This window comes from Gadus macrocephalus, chromosome 11 (genome assembly GCF_031168955.1).
Source record: "Gadus macrocephalus chromosome 11, ASM3116895v1".
NCBI lineage: Eukaryota > Metazoa > Chordata > Actinopteri > Gadiformes > Gadidae > Gadus > Gadus macrocephalus.
In genome coordinates, this window is record NC_082392.1 from 22,453,789 (window position 1) to 22,478,767 (window position 24,979).

Here is a 24,979-nt window from a genome sequence, read left to right on the forward strand (position 1 = left end):
CAGAGAGGGGACATCAGCATGAGAACACATGAGGCACAGGACCAGACTCAGAGCAATGGGCTCATTCAGACCACAGCACCAGTCCCAGAGCAATGGGCTCATTCAGACCACAGCACCAGACCCAGAGCAATGGGCTCATTCAGACCACATCCGGCATCGCGGCGATAAGCGCACACTGCTGCCGCAATGTTGGAGTGTCCCTCACCTGTTGAAACAAGTGTCATGGATCAATCGCAAAGGCATTATTTTTTTCCCTTTTCCTTTGCATTTACACTGTTATATGACGTATGGATACATGTTTTACATCTGCGAAGCTAGAAAAATCTAAGTCTGAGCCAGGGCGAGTATTCGTGCCCTCTGAGAATGCCCATCCATAATTGCGTGAAACAGCTTGTTTGTGCTCAACCTTTACTTCTGCAACATTGTGACGTCAGACTGTGCAGTGAGCGGTGCTGAAGTGCAGAAGTCCCGGCTCCCGGCTACCCACAATGTTGACAACTTCTCGGGGGTGTGAAATTGCAGACGCAAAGCCTTTCGACCAATAGCAACAGAGTGGGCGTTCTGACAAATCACAGCAGACTGGGCTACTCGGGAGGCGGGCCTTAAAGCAACATGATACAAAACAGATAATTTTTTTAAAGGCGCTGAAATTGGTTTTGCCAATGATAAACCGTGTGAGAATAATAAGGGAGAATAATAAATATTTTAAACATACACACATATAACCCTGTCCTAGTAGTAAGCCCCAAAGGCAATTATTAACCCTTAAAAAGTGTGGTATGGGATGGCAGGGTTGTACAGCTCTGGAGAGGACAACACAGCAGCGATCTCTCCTCCATCTTCACAGTTGCTCAGTAAACAGCGGTGTCCTACCATGCTAACTCTAGAAGATGAACAGCAGAATGCTATGATTCTAACGCTACAGGGTGAACAAGGTTCTTCTTCCCCTGGGCGTCTTCCTGTCTGAGCACCGAAACGCACAGCCAACCAAATGAAGGGCTGGACTAGAGTTTTCACCGCAACTCCTGATTTGGTCTGAATGAGTCCATACATACAGACAGCCAGACTAACAGACAGAAAGTCAGACAGCCAGGAAGAAAGAGAGAGAGAGGAAGAAAGAGAGAGAAAGAAAGAAAGAAAGAAAGAAAGAAAGAAAGAAAGAAAGAAAGAAAGAAAGAAAGAAAGAAAGAAAGAAAGAAAGAAAGAAAGAAAGAAAGAAGAGAGAGAGAGAGAGAGAGAGAGAGAGAGAGAGAGAGAGAGAGAGAGAGAGAGAGAGAGAGAGAGAGAGAGAGAGAGAGAGAAAGAGAGAGAGGGAGACCTTGTCCTGGCATTAATGGAGTGGTGATGTTGTAGATCAGTTTGTGGCTTGGCGATTCAGAGTCGATGAACGACAACGCTGAGGACGTTATCTCTGTGACCTGGTCCTCTAAAGCCTGGAACACCCACACAAAGACACACACATGCACACACATTAATAACATACAGACACATATTAAATTATTAATAGGCAATTATTATATCAGTAACACAGGACTCTTGAGTGTTTAAATCAGGCCTGTGTCCCATGTTCTTACCGTGAGCTGGAGCTGGCAGTCTGGGTCCAGCTGGGGGACTCCGGGTCCCTGGGAGAGGACCCCGATGGAGAAAACCTGGGGGTCACCCTGGAGGTCAGGTGAGCCCTCCGTAGACACCTGAAAACACACACACACACACACACACACACACACACACACACACACAACAAAACATTTATTAACATTTATAGTAATATGTAGTAACAGAGCAGTCGTAGTTTACGACTGCTCACCCCACCGGAGCTGCCGCCGAAGGGAAGTCGGGAGGAGGAGACAAATGGAGTAGAAAGGGATTGTTCTCCCGGAGCTGAGCTGCCGGAGTGCCGCCGATCTACCCCAGCCGGAGCTGCTAGTCCGCTGGAGCTGCCACCTAGCTTCGGCGCCAGTTCAGCTCCCAGAGTACACCGCCCGGCCCAAGCTGCCGGACTGCGGCCGGACGGCTTCGACGGCGGCCGGCAGCTCCGGCGCGGGGAGCTCGGAGGCAGTCCGGCAGCTCAGCTCCCGGAGTAAAATCCTTTCCTTCTCCATGTCGCGGTTCATGGACTTCAGAGAGTCAATGCCAAAGTTTCTTCCCCCCAATTCTTCTCAACCATGGCCGAGATATCCCCCACTACGAGTCTTTACTTGTGAAAGTACCAGAGACGTCAGACCAGGCCCGCCGCTCCCTATACGCAGAGTGCGTAGGGCACCAAGTACCTGAGGGGGCACCAAAAATTAAGGGCCCACCGTTGTTTGTTCTTAATTGTATAACCTATCACTCAATTTCAGCAAATTAGATGTTTTTACCTGTTAAAAAGGGGCTTACATAATTAGATAGATTATATAAATACCCGTATATAATATTATTATTATGTTATATTATATAATATAGATATAGATATAGAGCTCCAGGAGTCAGCAACGGCAACAACCCCTTCTCTTCCATGCTGTGTATCAGTCCGACAGCTCAGTGGTCAATGGGCAGCAGCTCATTTGCATCAATAGACACCAGAAACAGCGCATTCTGAAGGGACTGAAACAGAGGGGAATAGCAGTAGACGATATTTTTTTTCCTAAAAGCTATTTCCAGCAAACAGCTTCAAAAACATGTTTTCTGGAACTCAAATACTATGTTTACTTGTTGGGAAAACACCATAATATGTCTCCTTTAAAGGGTTGACTACCCACTTTCGACTTTTCTCTTTGCCTTAGACTGTTATATGACGCAGTGGCGGACTCAGGGGGGGTGATCGCCCCCCCCTTTACATGTGAAAAAAATTATTGGGTGCCCTCTGGTGCCCCTTCATACAATAAATTACGAAGATGAGCCCTCTAAAACAAGAAAATTCGATAACGTGCCTCAATGAGTGCCCTCTTAATGCCCTTACAGTGCCTCCATGGTTGAAAAAGTGCCCTCAAGAGTGGTGAATACGAGAGAAAGTGCCAAACATGATGCATCATAGCTTTTTGCACGCTGGTTGGGCCCCATGTTGTGCAGAATGTGCCCTTTTTATTTTTTCGCCCCTGCCCTTCAAATAGTCAGAGTCCGCCACTGATATGACGCACATGTTTTACGTCTGCTAAGCTAGAAAAATCTAAGTCCGAGCCAGGGGGCATATTCGGCCACACCAAGAAAGGCCCTCTACCGTCAGTCAAAGGACGTCGGAAGGCGTGGCTGACAGATGGGGGAGCTTTCCAGGGTCGTCAGAGCCCGAGTAGTGTCACAGTGCTTAAATTTGCATACGCGATCTGATTGAATGACAATCCGTCATTGCCGAAAAAGTTGAAAATATTTCAACCTTTTGACGGAGCGCACCGAACCACAATGCATTGCGCGTCCGCCCCCATTCAACATCAATGGGGATCAGTCAACAGACGGAGGCTGTGGGCACGAGGCGTAACGCCTCGTGCCAGTTGAGAACCACTGCTCTAGAGGGCAGTGACTGTCGTGTCACAAATTAACGGCATCGACAATCGCAAACATGGCATTTGTAGAGGAGATGATTTTGCTTTGTGTCATCCGAAATCTGCAAAAAAACAGGTGCAAAAAGTGTAGGCCTAGGCGGTGGTGCCACGTGACACCGCAAAATGTTGCACCATTTTTAAATTACCAGTTACAACTCATTGCCAAAGCAGGGGAACAATAAAATAAAAAGGTCAGGTATATAGTATAATATAAGTATAAAATGTTAAACACAATATATATAGATATCAGATATTATACTACTCTATCTATTTTCGCTAATGGTCTGACTTCTGACTATATACTGCCGCCTCGATTTCCGGTGGTATTGCTCCGTTTCTCCCACTCCGGATTCGTAAGCTCAGAGGCGACGGACCCATTGACGGACGAAACACCTCCGGGACCGGACGAAACGGTCCGTATCCGTATTTACTGTAGGGTGTGAATGGGCCTTTATGGGTGGGCCTGACGGCCCTAGGACTGTTCCTACTGTTCAACAGGCCCACCCAAAAAAAATCGTAAAAAAAATTAAAAAACGAATACAGCACAGCCAGGTATGGTGCGTAATGGAGATTCCAAAGCTTTCTTTGGTCAGAACCAAGAGACGTTTTTACACTCCCGGACCCTACACACACTGGCAGTTTCTTTTTGATGTAGGCTAAATGCGATTAGACGCTCCGCGGTTCCAGAGGGGGGGGGGGGGGGGCTTGGGTAGAGGTGTTGCTGCGTTGTCTCTACAACAGAGACAATAACGCAGCGATATCAACATGAGCAGTTCTAACTGGAGAGACGGTGAAATCTGCGAGCTGCTGACCATCATGGGAGAGAAGATGATGCAGTTGCATTTAGACGTTGAAAGATGGTGCGATCTACGAGAAAGAAGCAGAGGAACGTTCTTTACGAGGCTTTTGTCTGGATAAAAAACTAGTGGTCAGCAATATAAAGAATATGTTGGCGTTTTTGCACTTGTAAAGACATGTTCAGACATTAACTCATTCTTGCATGCGGTTGTCTTCATTCATAAAAAATTTAAAACATTCGGGAGTTCTAGACTCCTGCTCCAGTGAACCAAGAAAGCCTGCACCGTGACGAAAGGGGGATTTAAGCCCCTTGGTTTTACACAGGCAATACGGTGAAGTTGCCGGGCGTGCCAAGCCACGAACGAACCGGCTTGGCAGTGTAGAAAGGCCTAAGGAGCGATCGCTAGTAGGACCGTCTTATGCACCGAAATGGTGCATAAGACGTCAGATGGTGAGATTCGCTGTACAGGATCGCAACCGAAGAGTGCTGTGTGGCCATTGTTGACTTGCGATCCATTTTCTTCCATTTCGCAGGACCAAACAATAAATGTGTAGCACCAGACAGAGCCTGTGGGTTTTCATTCCGTGCCACGCTACACACGCGCAAAGCGTTCAACCAATCACAGCAGACTGGAAAGCGACATGATACCAATCAGACCGTTTTTGAAAGATGCTGAAATTGATTTTGCATAAAATAAACAGTGTTAACCTTTTAACATACAGGCATGTAACTTTACTCTAGAAGTATCCCCAAATTAAATCATTCGCCATAAAAAAACATATGGGATCTTTAAGCAGTCAAAACATGATCACCTCATAGGTTGGGTGTTCAGATCTCATAGAACATGTATCGCTTCTGTTGGTTTTAGAATGTCAAACAGAGCTGTAATCTGATTGGACATAGTTCAAGGGTTCAGCTTCAACTAGGGTGCAAGAGAAAGATTGTTTGAACTCTGAGGGCAGTATCAAGGTTTGGATTCTGAGCTTTCGGCTACGTCCCGGGTAGCTTCAAAGGTAGGCTTTAGAGCAGGGGTTCTCAAAGTTTTGACAACTGAGGGCCAATTTAGGAACCCAAAATTTGACTGAGGGCCGCCAAAGGAAAAAAGAAATTGCCGGGAAACGCCGTCAGCATCCCAGTGGTCAAAAAAAACATTGCACCGTGGACCTCCGGGAGTGAGGTCAAGTGAGGTCTAAATCGCGAAACTGAGGTTCACCCTTTCAAAATAATGTACACTCGGATTAAAACTAACAAATGTAAAAGGATTTAATTGAAAGCTAGGGAGAGTCGAATTTTCTCTTTATATTTATTTAAATTAATATTGATTTAATAATAAAAATAATAATTATTATTATTTTATTTTTTTTATAACTTACATAATTATGTATGTCATTGCGGGCCGCCAGGAATGATTCCGGCCGAACTTTGAGAACCAATGCTTTAGAGCTTCACCGCTCAAGTCCGTAGGAATACATCAGCAACACTGAGAGCTCACCATGTGTTGATGAGCTCCCGCTCGTTTTGTCAGGGCGACCAGGAAGTCACCTCACACTGACCTGGAAGTGGAAGGCGTCTCGCTGGGTGCCGTCTCCAAAGTGCCGGTACCAGACAGCTCCGTCATTGACGTCCTGCTGGGTGAAGATGGAGGTGGAGGTGAAGGAGGAGGAGGAGGAAGAGGAGGAGGAGGAGTACGCTGGGGCGTCCGCTGGCATGGGTATCAGAACCACCTCACCTGGATATGTAGGAGGAGTCAGGATCACGGTTTATGACACTCTTCATCACTCTAGCTGTTTGCATCCAAATGCATCCCCATATGTTTATGCATGTATTTGTCAATATAATTCTGTTTACACGTTATCAGCATGTTAATAGCAAGGGAGGTGTTACCGTGTTCGGGTTGTCCGTCGAGTGGCATGATGCTGTATATGATGTCATCGGGGGCGGTACCCTGAAGCACCGCCTTCAAGTGCTTCCTGCTGAGTTGAACCATTCCCCCCTCCTTCACCCATGACACTGGGATGGAGCGAATCTTGGGAGATAAGGTCTGTACAAACACAGACCACACACACACATACTACATTTAAAGGAAAAGCGATTACCAAATTTCCCCATTATTTCTACATTGTCTCTAGAATAATGCTAGACATGTCAGTATGAGACTAGTGTTGAATCAAAACATATGTGCACAATACCCTCTTTTGAATATGGCTTTGCTTACAAAACTGTAGCTTGCATTATTAACCGGCAGTAGACTGTTTGTAAATGATAGATTGCTTTCTTGATTGCATGACTGAAGATAAAAGATAGGATTTAGAATGCAATGCATACAGAACACATATCAGCCATTGGAAGAGATCGCAGGATAATAACAATGTTTAGTTAAGATTAAGCCTTACAAACAGTTCACCAACAGCCTAACAGCAGCCTCAACAAGAGCCTCAGCAACAGCCTCAGCAACGACCAGACAACAGCCCTGCAACCATCCTAACAACAGTCTTAGCAACATCCTAGTCACAGCCTTAACGGCGCCCTAACAGCCCAGCAACAGCGTAACAACAGCCTAGCAACAGCCTGAGCAACAGCCAAACAATGGCCTGACAAGAGTCTTAGCAACAGCCTAACAGCCTGAAAGTTGTAATGATTCTTTGCAAAATAAATAAATCATTCAAGTCCAGCTTTGCCAGCGAAACAACAAAATAAGGCACAAAAATTTATTTAGGAAAATAAATTGATCCTTGACAACTCAATACAGGTCAGTCCCATGTACATGTGCACACACAAACACAAGCTGAAACGTACCTGTATAAGATGTCTGCATGCATTAGTCTATGTCAGCCTGTGTGTGTGTGTTTCTATGTGTGGTGTGTTTCTGTGTGTGTGCGTCCACGTGTGTGTTATGCATGTGCACAGCCAAAATGAGTTGGGCCTCTGCTGATAACAGAGGCCGAACAGAGGTCCAGGTAGGTAGGTAGACAGAGAGAGAGACAGGGACATAGAAAGGGCGACAGGTAGGGATGGGCGATATGGCCTAAAATCCATATTGCGATATACATGCAACCTATTGCGATAACGATATATATCACGATATATAAATCATAATAGAACCATTTCAGAACAGGTTACATACTCTAAGGAAAGCTAAACTGCTAAATGTATGTCGTTTTGAGAACATTTATTGTGCAAAACTAATCATACAACATAATGTTGTAGCTGCAGAGACTTTAAAAAAGAAAAAAATCTTCTGTGTAATGACGTATACTTCTCTTAATGAAATAAAAATTGGTGGTGTCTTGTTAATAAAGAAACGGATACTGTGAATTAGGGAAATACGTCCAGTATTAGGCATGGCTATTTTAAATAAAGAAAAATCTTCCAAGTGTGTGCACAGATACTTGCTATTAAAACATAAAACAATAAGTGGAAAATGAACGCATATAATTTTGAAATGAACATGAAATGAGAGCAATCAGCTCGTGGCTCTTTAAATTCTGCGGGTCGCGGACGATGCGTTGCAGCCGGTTGCAGCTCGTGGCTCTTTAAATTTCGCGTGTCGCGGATGATGCGATGCAGCTGGTTGCAGCTCGTGGCTCTTTTTAAAATTCGCGGGTCGCGGACGATGCGTTGCAGACGGTTGCAGCTCGTGGCTCTTTATATTTCACGAGTCATGGATAGATCGCGTCAAACATACATTATCGCGATAGAACAATATAACTAAAATCTCTATCGTAGGCCATTTTTTATCGTTTATATCGTATATCGTTTATATCGCGCATTCCTAGCGACAGGTAGAGGAACCAGGGCCTACCCTGTGTGAGATGAGGACCTGAATGGGGACGTTCAGGTAGTGGTGCCGATCGTTGACCTGCAGCATGAAGAGGTCCTTGTAGGTGGGGGAGCCATCGTGGAGGTACACCACCTGTCCCCGGCTCAGCTGATCCAGACCGAACCTCCCCAGCTCCCTGTTACCATGGAGATGAGCGATGCGGCCGTGCTGGGGTGGCTCCAGCACCACCAGTAGCACCTCGGCTGCGTTGTCGGGGTCCTCCAGGTGGAGCACTGCCTTAGTGATTGTTGCCATAGCACCCGGAGCATCCACCAGCAGAGGGGCCAGAAACAGCACCTTAGGAGGCTGGGACACAGGAACCATAAATACACAAGTTTGCAAGTAACCCATGAACCAATTAACTAAGTAACTAATTACACAAGTAACTATGTCATTATGTAACCAGAAAATGCGGTGAGTGCTGTAGTGCAAAGTGAGGTTGAAAATATTTATTAATAAAGCCACATAGATTAAGACTTAAAGAAACGTTAAATGGCTTAAATCAAGTGAAAAAGTCTAAATGGAAAAAAAAATTGTCTAAATGGAAAAGCAATATAAACATGCACACCATTAAAGAAAATGTAAATGGTTGGAAACAAATAAAGTGACAGCTTAATGAAAAGCGCAAAGCATTGCTAAAAATGCAGAAATGTAAAATTAATTGAACCGAAGAATCTGAAAGGTCAAACGTATTGCCCTGCACTGCTGGTGTGTGTGTGTGTGTGTGTGTGTGTGTGTGTGTGTGTGTGTGTGTGTGTGTGTGTGTGTGTGTGTGTGTGTGTGTGTGTGTGTGTGTGTGTGTGTGTGTGTGTGTGCGTGCGTGCGTGCGTGCGTGCGTGTCTGCAATCATCCGACTTCTGCTGAAGTCAGACTCAGTCCTCAGGCACTCAGGTTTTGTATGTCTGTATCAACAGTGTGTGTACCTGTGTAGAGACAACCTGGACTGCAACCGTCTCCATCTGAGACAGCAGCTGAGGGTCAGCGACACGCAGAGTGAACTGGTCTCTCCTGCGCGCACACACACACACACACACACACACCGAAAGAGAGACAGACACATAAAAACACAAGCACACCCACAGGTTTATAATCAGCAGAATTAAAATAAAATCTGCACATGCGCATTAGTGTACATTTCGCACACTCACTCAAACACACACACACACACACACACACACACACACACACACACACACACACACACACACACACACACACACACACACACATTCACACACTGGCTCAATCTCCCCCTCCGTACCGCGGCTGGTCCTGGGTGTGTTCGTACACCACCTGCCCGTTGTGGAGCTGGTTGAGGGTGAAGGAGCCTCCCTGGAGCAGCTCCCTCCTCCCCTCTCCTCCCCTCCCTCCCCCGAGCAGCAGGAGTTTCCCGGCAGCGGGGGCGAGGATCAGCTGGAGGAATAGGGCGTCTGGAGGGCTGTCGGGGTCTCGGACCACCAGCAGGCCGACCCCCAGGGGGCCAGAGCCACCCAGCGGGACCAGCAGTGAACCGTTCACACTCAGGGTGGGAGGGTGAAGGTCACCTGGGGAAAGAGACAGAGAGGATACATTAGAGAGGTAGAGGGAAAGAGAGGGAGCGAGAGAGGGAGAGGGAACGAGAGGGAACGAGAGAGAGAGAGAGAGAGAGAGAGAGAGAGAGAGAGAGAGAGAGAGAGAGAGAGAGAGAGAGAGAGAGAGAAAGAAACACATCTTTGTCTTTTATCATAAAATGATGTTACCCTTGCTATTAATTAATATATTTATTGTATTTAATGTATGAATCATTATTTGTGTTATTGTAATTTATGAAGTATTGAATGCTGCTAATAAAGGCCAGTTTAACTACAATGGCTGCGTTCCAAATCACATACCTTTTCTTTTTACATGTAGTACGTACTGTAGCTACCCATACAAAGTACGACTGTTGCACACAGTGTGCATACAATCGGGACATACTCAAGGTGATTTCACTCATTAGCACACCTTTAGTGCCACCCATCCAATTTCACAGGCTCAGTCGATGGGACTTATCTTTTGCTGCAGAGCAGAAGCTTGTGGGGAAAGAATAGCCAAAAAAGCATGCTGGCTTGCTTACTTCGAAACACAACCGGATGTAGAACAGCATCCAAAGTGCATTTGGCAAACTGCTTTTTCTATACCATGTATTGATTATTTTGAGGCTGTTTCGGGGGACTTCCTAGTCGTAGGATAGCCAATAGGATTTGGTGTTAGCATCCATGGGACTGTAGTGGGTGGGGCCTGGATTTTTCTTATTGAATTGGTAAGACAGCCCTATGAGTAGGCCCATGAATCAAAAGAGTTCATCACTGAGCTAGATCCTCACCCTGGCAGCTCCTGGTTTTCTTGTTGCCGTAGTAACCGTGTCCACAGTCAGCGGTGCAGTACCCTCCTATCAGGAAAGTCTGGTCGCCACAAGTCTTGCAGTGGCCCACGTCTTCACAAACCACACAGTCTGAGGAACACGCTGAACACACACACACACACGCACGCACACGCACACACACACATTCCTATTCACTACTGCACCTAACTACATGGGGAATGTACCCATAATCCTGCATTGTTAATGCCTTGATTTCCCAGTGTGAAAGGATCCGGTTAACCATCTTCATTTCATACATTTTGGATATTTTGGATGAATAAAATGTGCTGCATCAATTGCATAGATTCTTAAACACGTAAAAAAGGTCCTTACGTCGGCATACTTGGGAAGAGGCGTCCAGGAAGTGACTCCGCCCACAGTCCAGCACACACTGACCAGCCAGCAGAGCGTAGGGGGGCTGGCACCGCAGGCAAGCCGCCGGGCCCCGGCACTCAGCACAGTGGGCATCACAGCCTGGACATACACAGGATACACACGCACAAACACACACACACACACACACACACACACACACACACACACACACACACACACACACACACACACACACACACACACACACACACACACACACACACAGTTAACACCTGCTGTTAACACCTCCTCATCCTCCACTAGAGGGCTCCCTTCTCTTAGGCAGGCCTGTGGTATTCTCCCAGGCTGTGGAACTTCTGCAGCCTCCCTCCCTCTTCAATATACATGATGTGATGCTCAAAACAGTAGATTCAGGCTTCAGTTCTACAACTGTATTGCAGAAAAAAATCGAATGGTTCTTCCACTATGTCTGTGTAAGACGAAGGAGAGGAGGGGGAGGAACGTGTTTGAAGCTCTGTTTCACTTCAGATACAGTGGTAAGAGAGAAGCCATTCAGATCTGTTTACCTTGATATCCGCTCATCCCTCAGATCTTAGGATCTTAAGGTTCTTATGATTTATCTTAATTACATCACATCAACTCTCAAAGAGGGAGACGAAATACTCACTCTTACTAGTCACGTTTCCATCTAAAATCTTTAGAAAGTTAATCTTTAGAAAGTTCGCAAAAAATAAATTAGAATTAGGTGATCACGTGGTTGGAGGGGAAAACTACACACATTCCAGGGCTTTTCGTATTCTTTTGATAACATGCTCTCTCTTAGGTCCTGATATATAGTGGAATTGTGCTATTGTTTTCCATCTGAAATGCCGGAAATGTTTTGTTCTTCGATGAGAGCAAGGAAAAGTTGTACCTTTTCATCAGTCCACACGTATCTTTTATTCACATTGGCCGTCTGTTCCATGAACGTATTTAAAGGATACATTGTACATATTTATAATTCGAAGTTCGTCCCAGCCTTTATACAAAAGATACTAGGGTCTATAGCATATAGACTGTCTGATGACAGTTTATGGCATTTTTCACAATTTACCAGCTCTCGTTTTGAAGGCTAAATTGACAATTTGACTGGAACTACTTAGTAGGTGTCCATATATCAGGGATTAATGGACACGGTATAATTAAAGGATATAAAAACATAGACATCCTATATATGTATATATGTATATATATATATATATATATATATATATATATATATTAGTGCTGTCAGTTAAACGCGTTATTAACGGCGTTAACGCAAACCAATTTTAACGCCGTTAATATTTTTATCACGCGATTAACGCGATTTATTTATTTATTTAATTATTATTATTATTTATTTATTTAATTTCTTTGGCTCAAAACAAAGAGGCAGTAGCCTGACTGCTATGTTCAAGGCAGTATGTTTGTATGTTCATCGTTTAATTGCGCTATAGGCTTTTTTTTGTATCGTCCTGTTTTGATCAGTATATGCCAATGTTGTTATCAATAAAAAAACATTTGCACAAGGCAAGCCGATGCACTTCTCCATGATGATAAGAGCATTCAAATGAGAAAAATTAATGGGACAAAGAAATCAAGGGATATTTAGCATAGAAAAAAGAATTAACTCATGATTAATCGTGAGTCAACTATGACATTAATGCGTTTAATCGTGATTAAATATTTTAATCGCTTGACCGCACTAATATATATATATTTATTTATTTATTTATATGATATAGGATGTCTATGCATACAAACTCTTAAAAAAAAATATATATATAGACGCTGATGTTGATGTTGGCAGGGTTAATGTGGCCGGTAGTTATGCGGAAATCAGAAAGACATTGTCAGTCCTGTGTGTTCATTGTTCGCTATGTCACAGCTGTTTTGAAAAGTGTGTTTCCATCTCCCATTTTTCACATTTACTCTCTTTCGCATGAGTCAAAAACCACCTCAAGCGAGCGTAAAAGTTTTTTTGCGAATTTTGGTGTTGAGTGAGTGAGTGAGTGAGTGAGTGAGTGAGTGAGTGAGTGAGTGAGTGAGTGAGTGAGTGAGTGAGTGTTTTTGTGTGTGTGTGTGTGGGGGGGGGGGGGGGGGGGACTGACCAAAGCAGCGCTCCCCTCTCTGGAAGGACCCTGGGGTGCATTTGGGTGTGCAGACATCGTGCTGCAAGACAAAGCCCTCCATGCACTGGAGACAGTCGGTGGGCTGAGGACCCACACACATGTTGCACCTCCACTCACACTCTGCAGGAACCAAACAGATACAAGACATGATCAATGACACACATTCAACATTCAAAAGAGTTACAACAGAGACCATTAGAGGATTGAACTCTTAAGGAAGATAAAGCAAACTAATCTTTAGTAAGAGACAGTAAACTGTAGTATAGTCAATAGGTTGCAGATATTCTAACCCCGCACACATCACAACCTCTGAGCAGAGACACTACAGAGAGCCTCATCTAACCCACAGCATCACAACCTCTCAGTAGACACACTCCAGAGCATCATCTAACCCACAGCTCATCACATCTCCATGGACAACCATGAAGCTGGAGACCATAAAGATCCATTAAATTCACAAAAAACATACATAACATGTCTTCTAGGCACACCTTCTGGAGGGGGTACATATAAATATATATGAATACTGTATATATGAGCCAGAGAACAAAAAATTGTGCAGTGAATATGAAAAAAATAAAGGAGTAAATGCAGCATTTGGCCCTGGAACGAGAGAATACACTCAGCTGTATGCTTTTTCAGAAGAAGTCCACATATTCAGCTGAATTATTCATGCCATATTTTTGCATCTACATATTTACCAATGCTGTCCACAACACCTCCAACTATTCACCCTTAGATTAAATAACTGGAAGTGAAATAAGAAACATGGAATGTTACTAATATACATATTGTGAATATGTTTATGAGGCATGAATGTTACTAATACACATACCAGGTCAGTCCTCAATATGATAATGAGGTATGAATGATGCCTAGAACACATGTCTCGGACTTCATGAATGTTATTTGAGTATGGATGAAGTGTGTTTGGGTGTTGAGACATATCCGTGCAGGTGTGTGTGGTAGATTCAATGTGAACCGGTGTATGTGTGTGTGGTGGTGTTGAGGTGTACCTCTCCAGGTGTGTGTGGTTGTGTTGAGAGGTACCTTTGCAGGTGTATATGTGATAGTGTTGAGGTGTACCTGTGCAGGTCTGTGTGGTGGATTAAAGGCAAACCGGTGCAGGTGTGGCTGGTGGTGTTGAGGTGTACCTCTCCAGGTGTGTGTGGTTGTGTTGAGAAGTACCTCTCCAGGTTTGTGTGGTTGTGTTGAGGCCCACCTGTACAGGTGTTTTTGGTGGTGTTGAGAGGTACCTTTATAGGTGTGTGTGTGTGTGTGTGTGTGTGTGTGTGTGTGTGTGTGTGTGTGTGTGTGTGTGTGTGTGTGTGTGTGTGTGTGTGTGTGTGTGTGTGTGTGTTTGTGTTCAGAGGTACCTGTACAGGTGTGGTTGTGATGAGAGGTACCTGTACAGGTGTGTGTGTGTGTGTGTGTGTGTGTGTGTGTGTGTGTGTGTGTGTGTGTGTGTGTGTGTGTGTGTGTGTGTGTGTGTGTGTGTGTGTGTGTGTGTGTGTGTGGTGTTGAGAGGTACCTGTACAGGTGTGTGTGTGGTGTTGAGAGGTACCTGTACAGGTGTGTGTGGTGGTGTTGAGAGGTACCTGTACAGGTGTGTGTGGTGGTGTTGAGGGGTACCTGTGCAGGTGTGTGTGGTGGTGTTGAGTGGTACCTGTGCAGGTGTGTGTGGTGGTGTTGAGTGGTACCTGTGCAGGTGTGTGTAGTGGTGTTGAGTGGTACCTGTGCAGGTGTGTGTGGTGGTGTTGAGGCGTAGCTGTGCAGGTGCGTGTGGTGGTGTTGAGGTAGTACTGGTAAGTGTGGTGGGGTTGAGGGGTACCTGTGCAGGTGTTTGTGGTTGTGTTAAGGTGTACCTCTCCAGGTGTGTGTGGTGGTGTTGAGAGGTAACTGTACAGGTGTGTGTGTGTGGCTGTGTTCAGAGGGACCTGTACAGGTGTGTGTGGTGGTGTTGAGAGGTAACTGTACAGGTGTGTGTGTGTGGCTGTGTTCAGAGGGACCTGTACAGGTGTGTGTGGTGGTGTTGAGAGGTACCTGTACAGGTGTGTGTGGTGGTGTTGAGAGGTACCTGTACTGTGTGTGGTGTTGTTGAAGGGTACCTGTTCAGGTGTGTGTGGTGACGTTGAGGTGTACCAGTGCAGGTGCGTGTGGTGGTGTTGAGGGGTACCTCTCCAGGTGTGTGTGGTTGTGTTGAGAGGTACCTGTACAGGAGTGTGTGGTTGTGTTGAGGTGTAGCTCTCCAGGTGTGTGTGGTTGTGTTGAGGGGTACCTGTGCAGGTGCGTGTGGTGGTGTTGAGGTAGTACTGGTGGGCACAGCGCTCGTACTGACACTCCCCGAACAGCAGCACCTTAGCAGGGTCCCGACAGGACAGACAGACGCCCGGATCAGAACACGACCCACACTGATGGTCACATGCTGAGGGGACAGGTACAAGTACACAGACTTAGTTGGAGTTAGTTAGGACAAGTTAAGCTAAGTTATAGTTAGCTGGAACACGACCCACACTGCTCGTCACATGATAAAGGGACAAGATGAGCGTTTGGCCCACGCAACTGAGGGATACAGTGAGAAGATACTGAGGGATACTTGTCAGATGTAGCTGAGGGGTAGTTGGGGTTAGTGAGAGGTTACTGAGGGATAGATATGGTGTGTTAGATGTAACTGAGGATAGTTAAGATACGCTAGAGGCAGCTAGGAATGGTTAGGGTTCGCTAGAGGAAGCTAGGGTCAAAGACACACAATGATTAATAAATTGATGTAGTCTTATTCATAAATTACTATAATCAGATGGATCTATGCATCTATTATATATAATCGTATTAATATATACTTATTATCCAAATCATTATCATTTGTATTATATTATTCTCCAATCTAATTGACCCACCCTGACAGACCCTGTGACCGTTGTCATAGTAACCAACAGGACAGGCAGAGGCACAGACGCCTGAGGTCATCAGGAAGTGGCCAGCTGGACAGGAAGTACAAGACTTGGGGTCCGGCCCTCTGCATCCCTCACAAGAAGAATGGCATCCTTGGAAAATAGATATCACACTGAAAAATCGAAATAAGGTCCCATTATGTAGCTTTAATATTCATAAATTATCCAGACATAATTCAGGAAAAGATCTAATGTAATGCTATTGAGAGGTAGGTTACTGTTATTTTAAATTGGCTTACCCCTGCAGGCTCCATTACAGGGGAAGTGTAATGTGATGTTGTGTTGTGTTATGTATTGTAAAGTAATTTTATGCATTTTAAAGTAATGTATATTTCGCTATGTATTGTAATGTAATGTATTTGAGTAAGTAATGTTACGTTTAGATATATAATATATTGAATTATTATCTTGTGTAATGTTAAGTAAAGTTAAGTCAAGTTATGTAATGTAATATAGTGTAAAGTAAAGTAAAGGTATGTTAACTTATGTAACGTGATTTATTATTATGTAATGTTATGTAAGGTAAGGTTATGTAATGTAATATATTGTAAAGTAAAGTGATGGTATATAATTGCATGCAATGATATTTGTTATTATGTAATGTTATATAAAGTTAGGTTATGTAATGTAATATATTGTAAAGTAAAGTCAAAGTATGCAATGTTATGTAATGAGATTTATTATTATGTAATGTTGTGTAATGTTATGTCATGTGATTTATTATTATGTAATGTTATGTTATGTATCATTATATAATGTTTTGTCTGTTTTTTTTTCCTCTTACTCCTGCAGGCTCCGTGCCAGGGGTAGAGGCCCCGGGGACAGCGGGAAACACAGTGGTCCCCCAACAGAAGGTCGTCAGGGGCCCCACACCGCAGACACACACTGCCCACCCCGCTGTGGTGGTCCCACACACACCGCTGACACCCTTCACTGCACCCTGGAAAAAAAGGGAGAGAGAGAGAGCTGTTCATTTAGGTATGTGTATTTTGTGTATCGCTTTTGGAAGTTGTTTCTATGTTTTCAGTTAACGCACTTTGGCCACCGACTTCACTTCAGATACAGTTGTAAGAGAAGCCATTCAGATCCATTTATCTTGAATTACGCCCATCCCTCTGATCTTAGGATCTTAAGGTTCTTATGAATTATTATTCACATCAGCTCTCAGAGAGAAAAGTTTCACTCACTGCTGGTGTGTGTGTGTGTGTGTGTGTGTGTGTGTGTGTGTGTGTGTGTGTGTGTGTGTGTGTGTGTGTGTGTGTGTGTGTGTGTGTGTGTGTGTGTGTGTGTGTGCTTGTGTGTGTGTGTGACAGAAGCACACTGAAACACTTATGTACACACACACTCGGTGCGTTTCCATCCCCCTGATTTTATGCGAACTTTGAAGTATTGAATCAGTAAACGGTGATGGAGACACCAAAATTTGCATTAAAATCCTCTAATTCGCAAAAAAGTTTATCCGCTCGCTTGAGGTGGTTTTTGAGAAATGCGAAAGAGAGTAAATTCGCAAAATGAAAAACACTTATCGAAACAGCTGTGACGTTGCGAACTTTGAACACACAGGACTGACAGTCTCTCCGATTTCCGCACAACGACCGGTGTTGTGCCGAATCTCAACCCCTCGCATATTACAACCCCCCTTCGCGTGAACGCGCATTTGCTTATTGTCAACGCCCCATACTTTCATTTAGTTCGAGGCGCTCTTCCTTCTGACAATATTAGTCAAAATTAGTGTTTATATTATCTCTCTCTCTCTCTCTCTCTCTCTCTCTCTCTCTCTCTCTCTCTCACTAAGAGTCAAGATTGTTTTTGCAGTTTGTGCTTTGTTTGAATAAAAAATGGTCTTATCAACTAAATTGTGATTAATCATTAACATGAAAAAACAAAATGTTTTGATAGAAACCACCTGGGAAGTTAAACAAGAATGGTAAATAGTCTGCAGGGATTGTAGTGAAAACAGTAAAGGCTAAAAGTGCGATTTCATGGGGTCCTTTAAAGGAGATTTCAAAATATCGAGATATATATCGTATATCGTGAAATGGAGAAAATGTATTGGGATATTATTTTTTTCCCATATCGCACAGCCCTACCTCGCGGGCAGCGGGGCTCCGGCGGGAGACAATCGCGGGCAACAATGCCTTTCTCCTCCTTGTCCACATCAATTTGAAGTGGCAGTTCAATCTGGACTTCAGAGAGTCAAAGCCAACGTTTCTTCCCCCAATGACCATTAAATGGAACGCCCGGGAATTACACTATCTGATGTTTGGTGTGGTGCTTTAGATTGCTGTGTAGAAAAAGCACATCATCCACTTTGGACGGTTTTAGTTTACTCCTCTGCTCCTGAATAACATCTCCAGCACCGGAGAAGTATCACACGCAATCGCAAATCCCGCGATGTTCAGGGGTCCGACCCAACCAGCACCCGTGTCCGACACAGTACCTACATTATTTTTCCCCAGTTTCAACGAAATTGTGCGGGTCACCCGTCGGTTACCCGAACCCGTGCACGACTCTGGCCGAGATAACCTCCAATACGAGTCTTTACTTGTTGTGAAAGTACCAGAGACGTCCAAGAACCCAACGCTGTAGCATTCACACTCTAGATATTGAAGTCTTTATTAGTGTGAATGCTGTACCATTCACACTCTTGATATTGAAATCATTATTAGTATGAATGCTGTAGCATTCACACTCAAGATATTGAAATCTTTATTCTGCCCGTTTTTGGTCTAAAACTCCTCCGCCATACTTTCAGCTACAGAAACCATTCAACTATTAAAACGTTCAGCTCTTTAACGACATGATGGCTATTATTCAGCTTTTTCCAACTCTTTCAACTTTTTTAACTATTCATCTTTTTCTGCTTAATCTCAGTTTATTCAGTCTATGTTATTTCCTCTGGTACTTCAACTGTTAAAGACGTAACTTAATCGATTTTCAATTTCAATCTACACACTTGTATCTTCAATAATGTCGAAACGGAATTTCGATAGCATTTATACTTTATTCAGAATCACAGTTTCAAACCGGCATAGTTTTCAGTTGCTCTCATTGATTTCCGTTGACGTCAGAACGTGTGGAAGTTCAGGCACACACACACACACACACACACACACACACACACACACACACACACACACACACACACACACACACACACACACACACACACACACACACACACACGCAATGGCTCCCCCATTCTCTTAAGACACACACACACACACACACACACACACACACACACACACACACACACACACACACACATACACACACACGCACACACACACACACACACACAACTAGGGATGGAAATTGATAAGAATTTCACGATTCCGATTCCGATTCTGCTTATCGATCCGATTCCTTATCGATTCTCATTGGTTGAGAAAATAAGTACAAATGTGTTTGTTTGTATTAAATCTCTTTAATATCTGATCAGAAGTGCGTCTAGTATTAGGAAATTGTACATTTTCAAATCAATTGGTCTAGACAAAAAAATATATGTTTGGCTTTTTAAGCTCAAATGAAATCATTATGTGCCATAAAACTAAAAACACACACTGAAAACAGTCAAGTAAGAGCTTGTGCCTTTTGGAATGCTAACAGTGCTCATTTGCATTCAACTTGTAACAAAATTCAACTGACATAAACAAAATGAAGTATTGATTAGACAGAGATTTATTAGATGGGCCTACCTAATAAACCGTTGGAACACACAAGACCGGAAACCATAGCAACGCCGGTAAACAAAACCCGAGAAGCCCAATCCCTATGAGAGCTCCCCACGCTACGGCCATCCGGAGGCGACAGAGCTGTTGGCCGTGATATTATATATACAATTATGTTATATTATATACTATTATATATAGAGCTCCGGGAGTCGCACCATGCTGCAGTTCACCCCGGACTGCACTTCACTGAGTTTGACGGGTGAACGCTGATTGGCTGTTACGTTACACATGTCACTCAGTTGTCACGCTGTTGAACGCTGATTGGCTGTCATCACGCGAAATTCGCGTCAAAGTTGAAATATTTCAACTCGAGCAAATTTGTCGCGGCACAAATCCTCATGAACTCGCGTCACACGGCGAAAGTGTGACGCGATAAATCAAAACTTGTCGCCGGTTTTCTCTCGCGAAAAATTCGCCCGATACGCATCTCTACGTTCACTTTGTATGGGATCTTGTCGCCCCGTCGCGTTTGGTGTGAACGCACAATGCGCTTCTTCCGCGGCGGCGCCATGATTGCTGCGTTCTGAACCAAAACAAAGCAGCGTGTGTGTGACGTCATGACGCATTTGCCGCGACCGGAACCGATAAGCGGAATCGTTAAGCAGGCTTGCTAATGATTCCAAGGAATCGGTTGACTTTGCACCGGTATTGAACCAGAATCGGTTCTCGATTCCCATCCCTACACACAACCACACACACACACACACACACACACACACAGCTTTATTCCAATTAGATTTTAACATCTTGAACTCTGTTCAAATCTCTCACTTGATTAAAGCTATTCATCATTTCTACTGCCTGACTACTACTACTACGACTCCTACCACTACTACTACCATTACTACTACTTCTACTATTCCTACCAATACTACTACTCCTACCAATACAACTACTAAAATTACTACTACTACTTCAGCTCCTACTACTTCAGCTACTACTACTACTTCAGCTATTACTACTACTTCAGCTACTACCTACTACTTCAGCTACTACTACTTCAGCTACTTCTACTACTACTTCAGCTTCTACTACTATTTCAGCTACTACTACTACTTCAGCTTCTACTACTACTTCATCTACTACTACAACTTCAGCTAATACCTACTACTTCAACTACTACTACTACTACTTCAACTACTTATACTACTACTTCTACTTCAGCTACTACTACTACTTCAAACATTAAAACGTTCAGCTCCGTTAGTACCATTATTCTATTATTATCTGTGTTCATATTATTCATATTTCCCGAGATATTCAAGGTTATTCACCCAAAATCCCCCCATTCATTCCCATTGGAAAATTAAAAAAACTCTGATTCATCCTTCATCCTCTTCAACACTTAAATTACTTAAGACAACATCGTTCGGTCAAATTTCAACCATTTACAATCATTCAAACAATTAAACAGATCTACACATTTGTATCTTCAATAATATTTCAACAGAATTTTGATATCATTTATACTTTTTTCAGAATAACAGTTTTAGGCTACGTTTACACGATGACGGTCTGAACAGAAGACGCAAAAGTGGCGTTGCGTCTTCACTTTTTATTCCGCGTTTAGACGAGCGTTTTCGGGAGGAAATCTGCGTGCATACGGTGACGCAAAAGTGTGTGGAATTCGATTGGGTATGCATGCCAGGCTGCTAGGTGGTGCTGTGATAGACTATCACACAACACCGCCATGTCTGAGCGCATGCGTAGAATCTTCCTTCTCTTATCCGTGCCGCAAAAAACAAAAAGATCCTTCTCTGTTCAGTAATACTATCGGTAAATATCCTGTACATTTCGTGGAAATACTCCTGTATGCTTGTTAGAGCTGCCAGAGCAGCTTGAAGGTCCGACGCATCGAAATAATCTGACATGTTTGTTTATTTCCTTGTACTGGCACTTGTATGTGACGTAAACGCGTACGCGACGTGAGCAGATCTGAGCAGTGTTTTGCGTCTTGGCAGTTTAGACGGAAACGCTACGGCGGAGCGTTTTAAACTTTTCCACTCTGGAGGGTGGTTTCAGATTTATGCGTTTTCATGCCCCAAAAACACCGTCACCGTCTAAACAAAAGGCACTTCCGATGAAATATTTTGTCGTTTTCACCCGCAAGCGTCCTCGTGTAAACGGGGCCTCCGTTTTTATTCCGGATTCCAACCCTTTGCCTCAGCTGTCGCTCGTTGAGCAATCAGTGGCCAACACACCACTCTGGAGTCTGGTTAAAGTCACCGTGGGGGAGGGAAGTGTAGTCTTTGTTACAGTCTCTCTCTCCCTCATGGACTACAACAATGGACTACAATTAGTGGACTACAACAATGGACTACAATATTGGACTACAATAATGGACGTTGCGGTGACGTAATGGTGCGTTCTATTAAGCGTTTTATTATTTAGCTCGGTCGTTGGAGGAAAACATGGACGCCACCCGGAAAGCTGTCGCGGTAGGATTGGCCGAGTACCAGGCGCTCCAAAATAGGTAGGCTATAGGCTATAGGCAGAGACACGGACGCAGTAACGTATTGCAGTAATACGAGTGATTGAAATTGTCATTTAAACCACCAAAGCGGCCCAAGCACAATGAAAACAGTTCATGCTTCAAGTCACACTGGGCGCAGCCATCTTGAATTCTGTCTCGGAATTCTGCTCGGTCACCACTGAGTTCAACCGAGATGGCGAGTTCGCCGTCTGAGGAAAATGGGCGTGTTCGTGCGTGTCGCTAGGCAACGTCCTCGGACCTCCAAGACGGATGGATAATAAAACGCGGGATTAGCTCTGACGTTAGCGTTAGCACTGATGTTAGCGTTATTGCTGATGTTAGCTCTGTCGTTAGCATTGAGCTTCTTCCACTTAGGAGTCAACTTTTGGGAATCACATTTGTATCTTCAATACTACGAAATTTCGACAGCATTTATACTTTTTTCAGAATCACAGTTTTAGATACAAACCGGCATAGTTTTCAGTTGCTTTCATTGATTTCCATTGACATCAGAACATGAGGACGTACAGGCACACACACACACACACACATACGCAATAGCGCCGCCATTCTCTTAAAGAGACACACACACACACGCAATGGCTCCGCCATTCTCTAAAGACACACACACACACACACACACACACACACACACACACACACACACACACACACACACACACACACACACACACAGACACACACACACACACAGACTCACTTCGACATTCTCCGGAAGGGTGCAGGTAGGTGCTGTCGGGGCAGCTCGTTCTGCAGGAGCCCTGTTGCAGCGAGGCGAGCAGTGGACACGACAGGCAGTCAGCCAGGGACTCCCCAGAACACACGTCACACGTCGCATGGCACACTGGATAACAGGACGCACATTCTTATTATAACATATATATAGGTGTATGTTACCAGCACAGATGAGTTGGTGGCTGGATTACCTACCAGATGTGTTGCTCGGATAGGATACTTGAAAAGGTGTGTAGTGAATGGGAAGGTTACTGTACAGATGAGTTGTTGGCTGGGTTACCTTTACAGGTGTGTTGCTGGGAGAGTGTACTTGTACAGGTATTGGTTGCTGGAAGGTTACCTTTACGGGTATGTTGGTGAGTGGGGGGAGTTACCTGAACAGGTGATTGGGGGGGGAGTTGCTCCAATAGGTCCTATTCGTTGAGATTTTGACTGAATCTATGGAAGAGCGCTTATGTCCCATCTATTCATTATTCTATAGGCCATAAGTAACAGAGCAAGCCCCGAAGTTGGCAAGTTGAATATTATACACCCAGCACTGTAGACTAGACAAAGTCATACATGCTACATTGACTGCAATCACCTGCAGCACAGCTTTAATTTTTTTATTATTATTATTGATTTATTTTTACACAAATATCGCCATATACCAACCAAGGTGAAAAGGCAGGAGGGTATGAAGGTGAATGAAAAAATAGATACTGCAACAGCCTTCTGTACAAGTGTGTTGGTGTGTAGGTTACCTGTACGGTTGGGTTGGTGTGTGGGTAAACTGTACGGGTGTGTTGGTGTGTGGGTAACCTATACAGGTGTGTGGGTTACCTTTACGGGTGTGTGGGTGTGTGGGTTACCGGTACAGGTGAGTTGGTGGTGGAGGTTACATGTACGGTTGTGTTGGTGTGTGGGTTACCTGCACAGGTGTTTTCTAGGGGAAAGGCTCCAGGGGGGCAGGTGGAGACGCAGTGTCCGAAATGGAGGAGCGCCGGGGGGAGACAGGAAGTACAGTCGTCTGCACTTCCTGTCGTGCAATGGAGGCAAGATGCGTGGCATCCTGGTAATGCGAGCAGAGGGGTGAATATCACAGAAACACACAGACACACACACGCAGTATAATATGTCAAACTACAATATCAACAGGTGGGCAACATAAAATGCTCTCTGAGGAGATCTGGAATATCCAATGAATTAATTATATAAATATGTATATATATATTATGATATTATTATATAAATATATATATATATATATACATTTATTTCCCTGCTCCTTCTAGACATTAGGCTCCCAGTGTGGCGTGCTAGCTGAGCAGAGCCAAGATGTTAAAGGCTGCAAACTAACACACACAAACACACACGCACACACACACTCATGCAAGCACAAACACACACACAGAAACACAAACTAGGGCCCGACCGATTTATCGGCCTGCCGATTTAATCGGCCGATTATAGCCTTTTTGAAAATAATCGGCATCGGCCAAAAAGACGCAGATTACAACCGATTTTTTTATTTTTTTATTTATTTATATATTTTTTTAAATGTTATTGCGATTAGTATCCTGCAGATTGCGCTCCTACTCGCCTTGCTAACTAACAACTTTAGCTGGAGTAAAAAAGAGGAGATTGAATTTTACCATACAACATGAAAGCACGCTCGCTCAGGCAGCTGCGCGCTCACCTCACCAATGTACACAAGACGCGTTGTTTGAGCATGTTGTGCCTGTTTTTCTTTAGGTCCCAGGCCGTGTTAATTTGTTATACTGTAGACTCTAACAATGAGACCATACTGCTCAGCACGCACGTGTTAGTCACTGCTCACGAGCGCAGCACATTGGGAGTTAGTTATTTATTTTACAGTTTACATTACACTCATTTTTGACTGTAAATGTATTCTAAAACACTCAAAGGTTCTGCATTCAATTCACGTATTCGTCAAGTGTTTAAAGTATATTTAAGGTATCAAAAACTATGTTTTATATGTTTTTTTTTTTTTTTTTTTTGTTTTTTTAATCGGCCGATTAAATCGTAATCGTAATTTTTCTCTGAAAATAAT

At 44.0% G+C, this 24,979-nt stretch overlaps 1 protein-coding gene across 3 annotated transcripts in view; it reads right to left on the reverse strand.

The window, feature by feature from the left end:
* fras1 (Fraser extracellular matrix complex subunit 1) overlaps nt 1–24,979 on the reverse strand; it is a 157,282-nt gene that overhangs the window by 45,985 nt on the left and 86,318 nt on the right. For all 3 annotated transcript variants that reach the window (XM_060065890.1, XM_060065889.1, XM_060065888.1), the window contains exons 18-32: nt 23,837–23,977; nt 22,892–23,035; nt 16,745–16,900; nt 15,907–16,053; nt 15,288–15,434; nt 12,989–13,129; nt 10,854–10,994; nt 10,482–10,622; nt 9,399–9,681; nt 9,061–9,145; nt 8,120–8,443; nt 6,202–6,358; nt 5,871–6,046; nt 1,575–1,691; nt 1,319–1,433 (exon numbers count right to left, since the gene is read on the reverse strand). In XM_060065890.1, the coding sequence (XP_059921873.1) occupies nt 1,319–1,433; nt 1,575–1,691; nt 5,871–6,046; nt 6,202–6,358; nt 8,120–8,443; nt 9,061–9,145; nt 9,399–9,681; nt 10,482–10,622; nt 10,854–10,994; nt 12,989–13,129; nt 15,288–15,434; nt 15,907–16,053; nt 16,745–16,900; nt 22,892–23,035; nt 23,837–23,977 (2,415 nt within the window). The remainder of the gene's footprint in view (nt 1–1,318; nt 1,434–1,574; nt 1,692–5,870; nt 6,047–6,201; nt 6,359–8,119; nt 8,444–9,060; nt 9,146–9,398; nt 9,682–10,481; nt 10,623–10,853; nt 10,995–12,988; nt 13,130–15,287; nt 15,435–15,906; nt 16,054–16,744; nt 16,901–22,891; nt 23,036–23,836; nt 23,978–24,979) is intronic.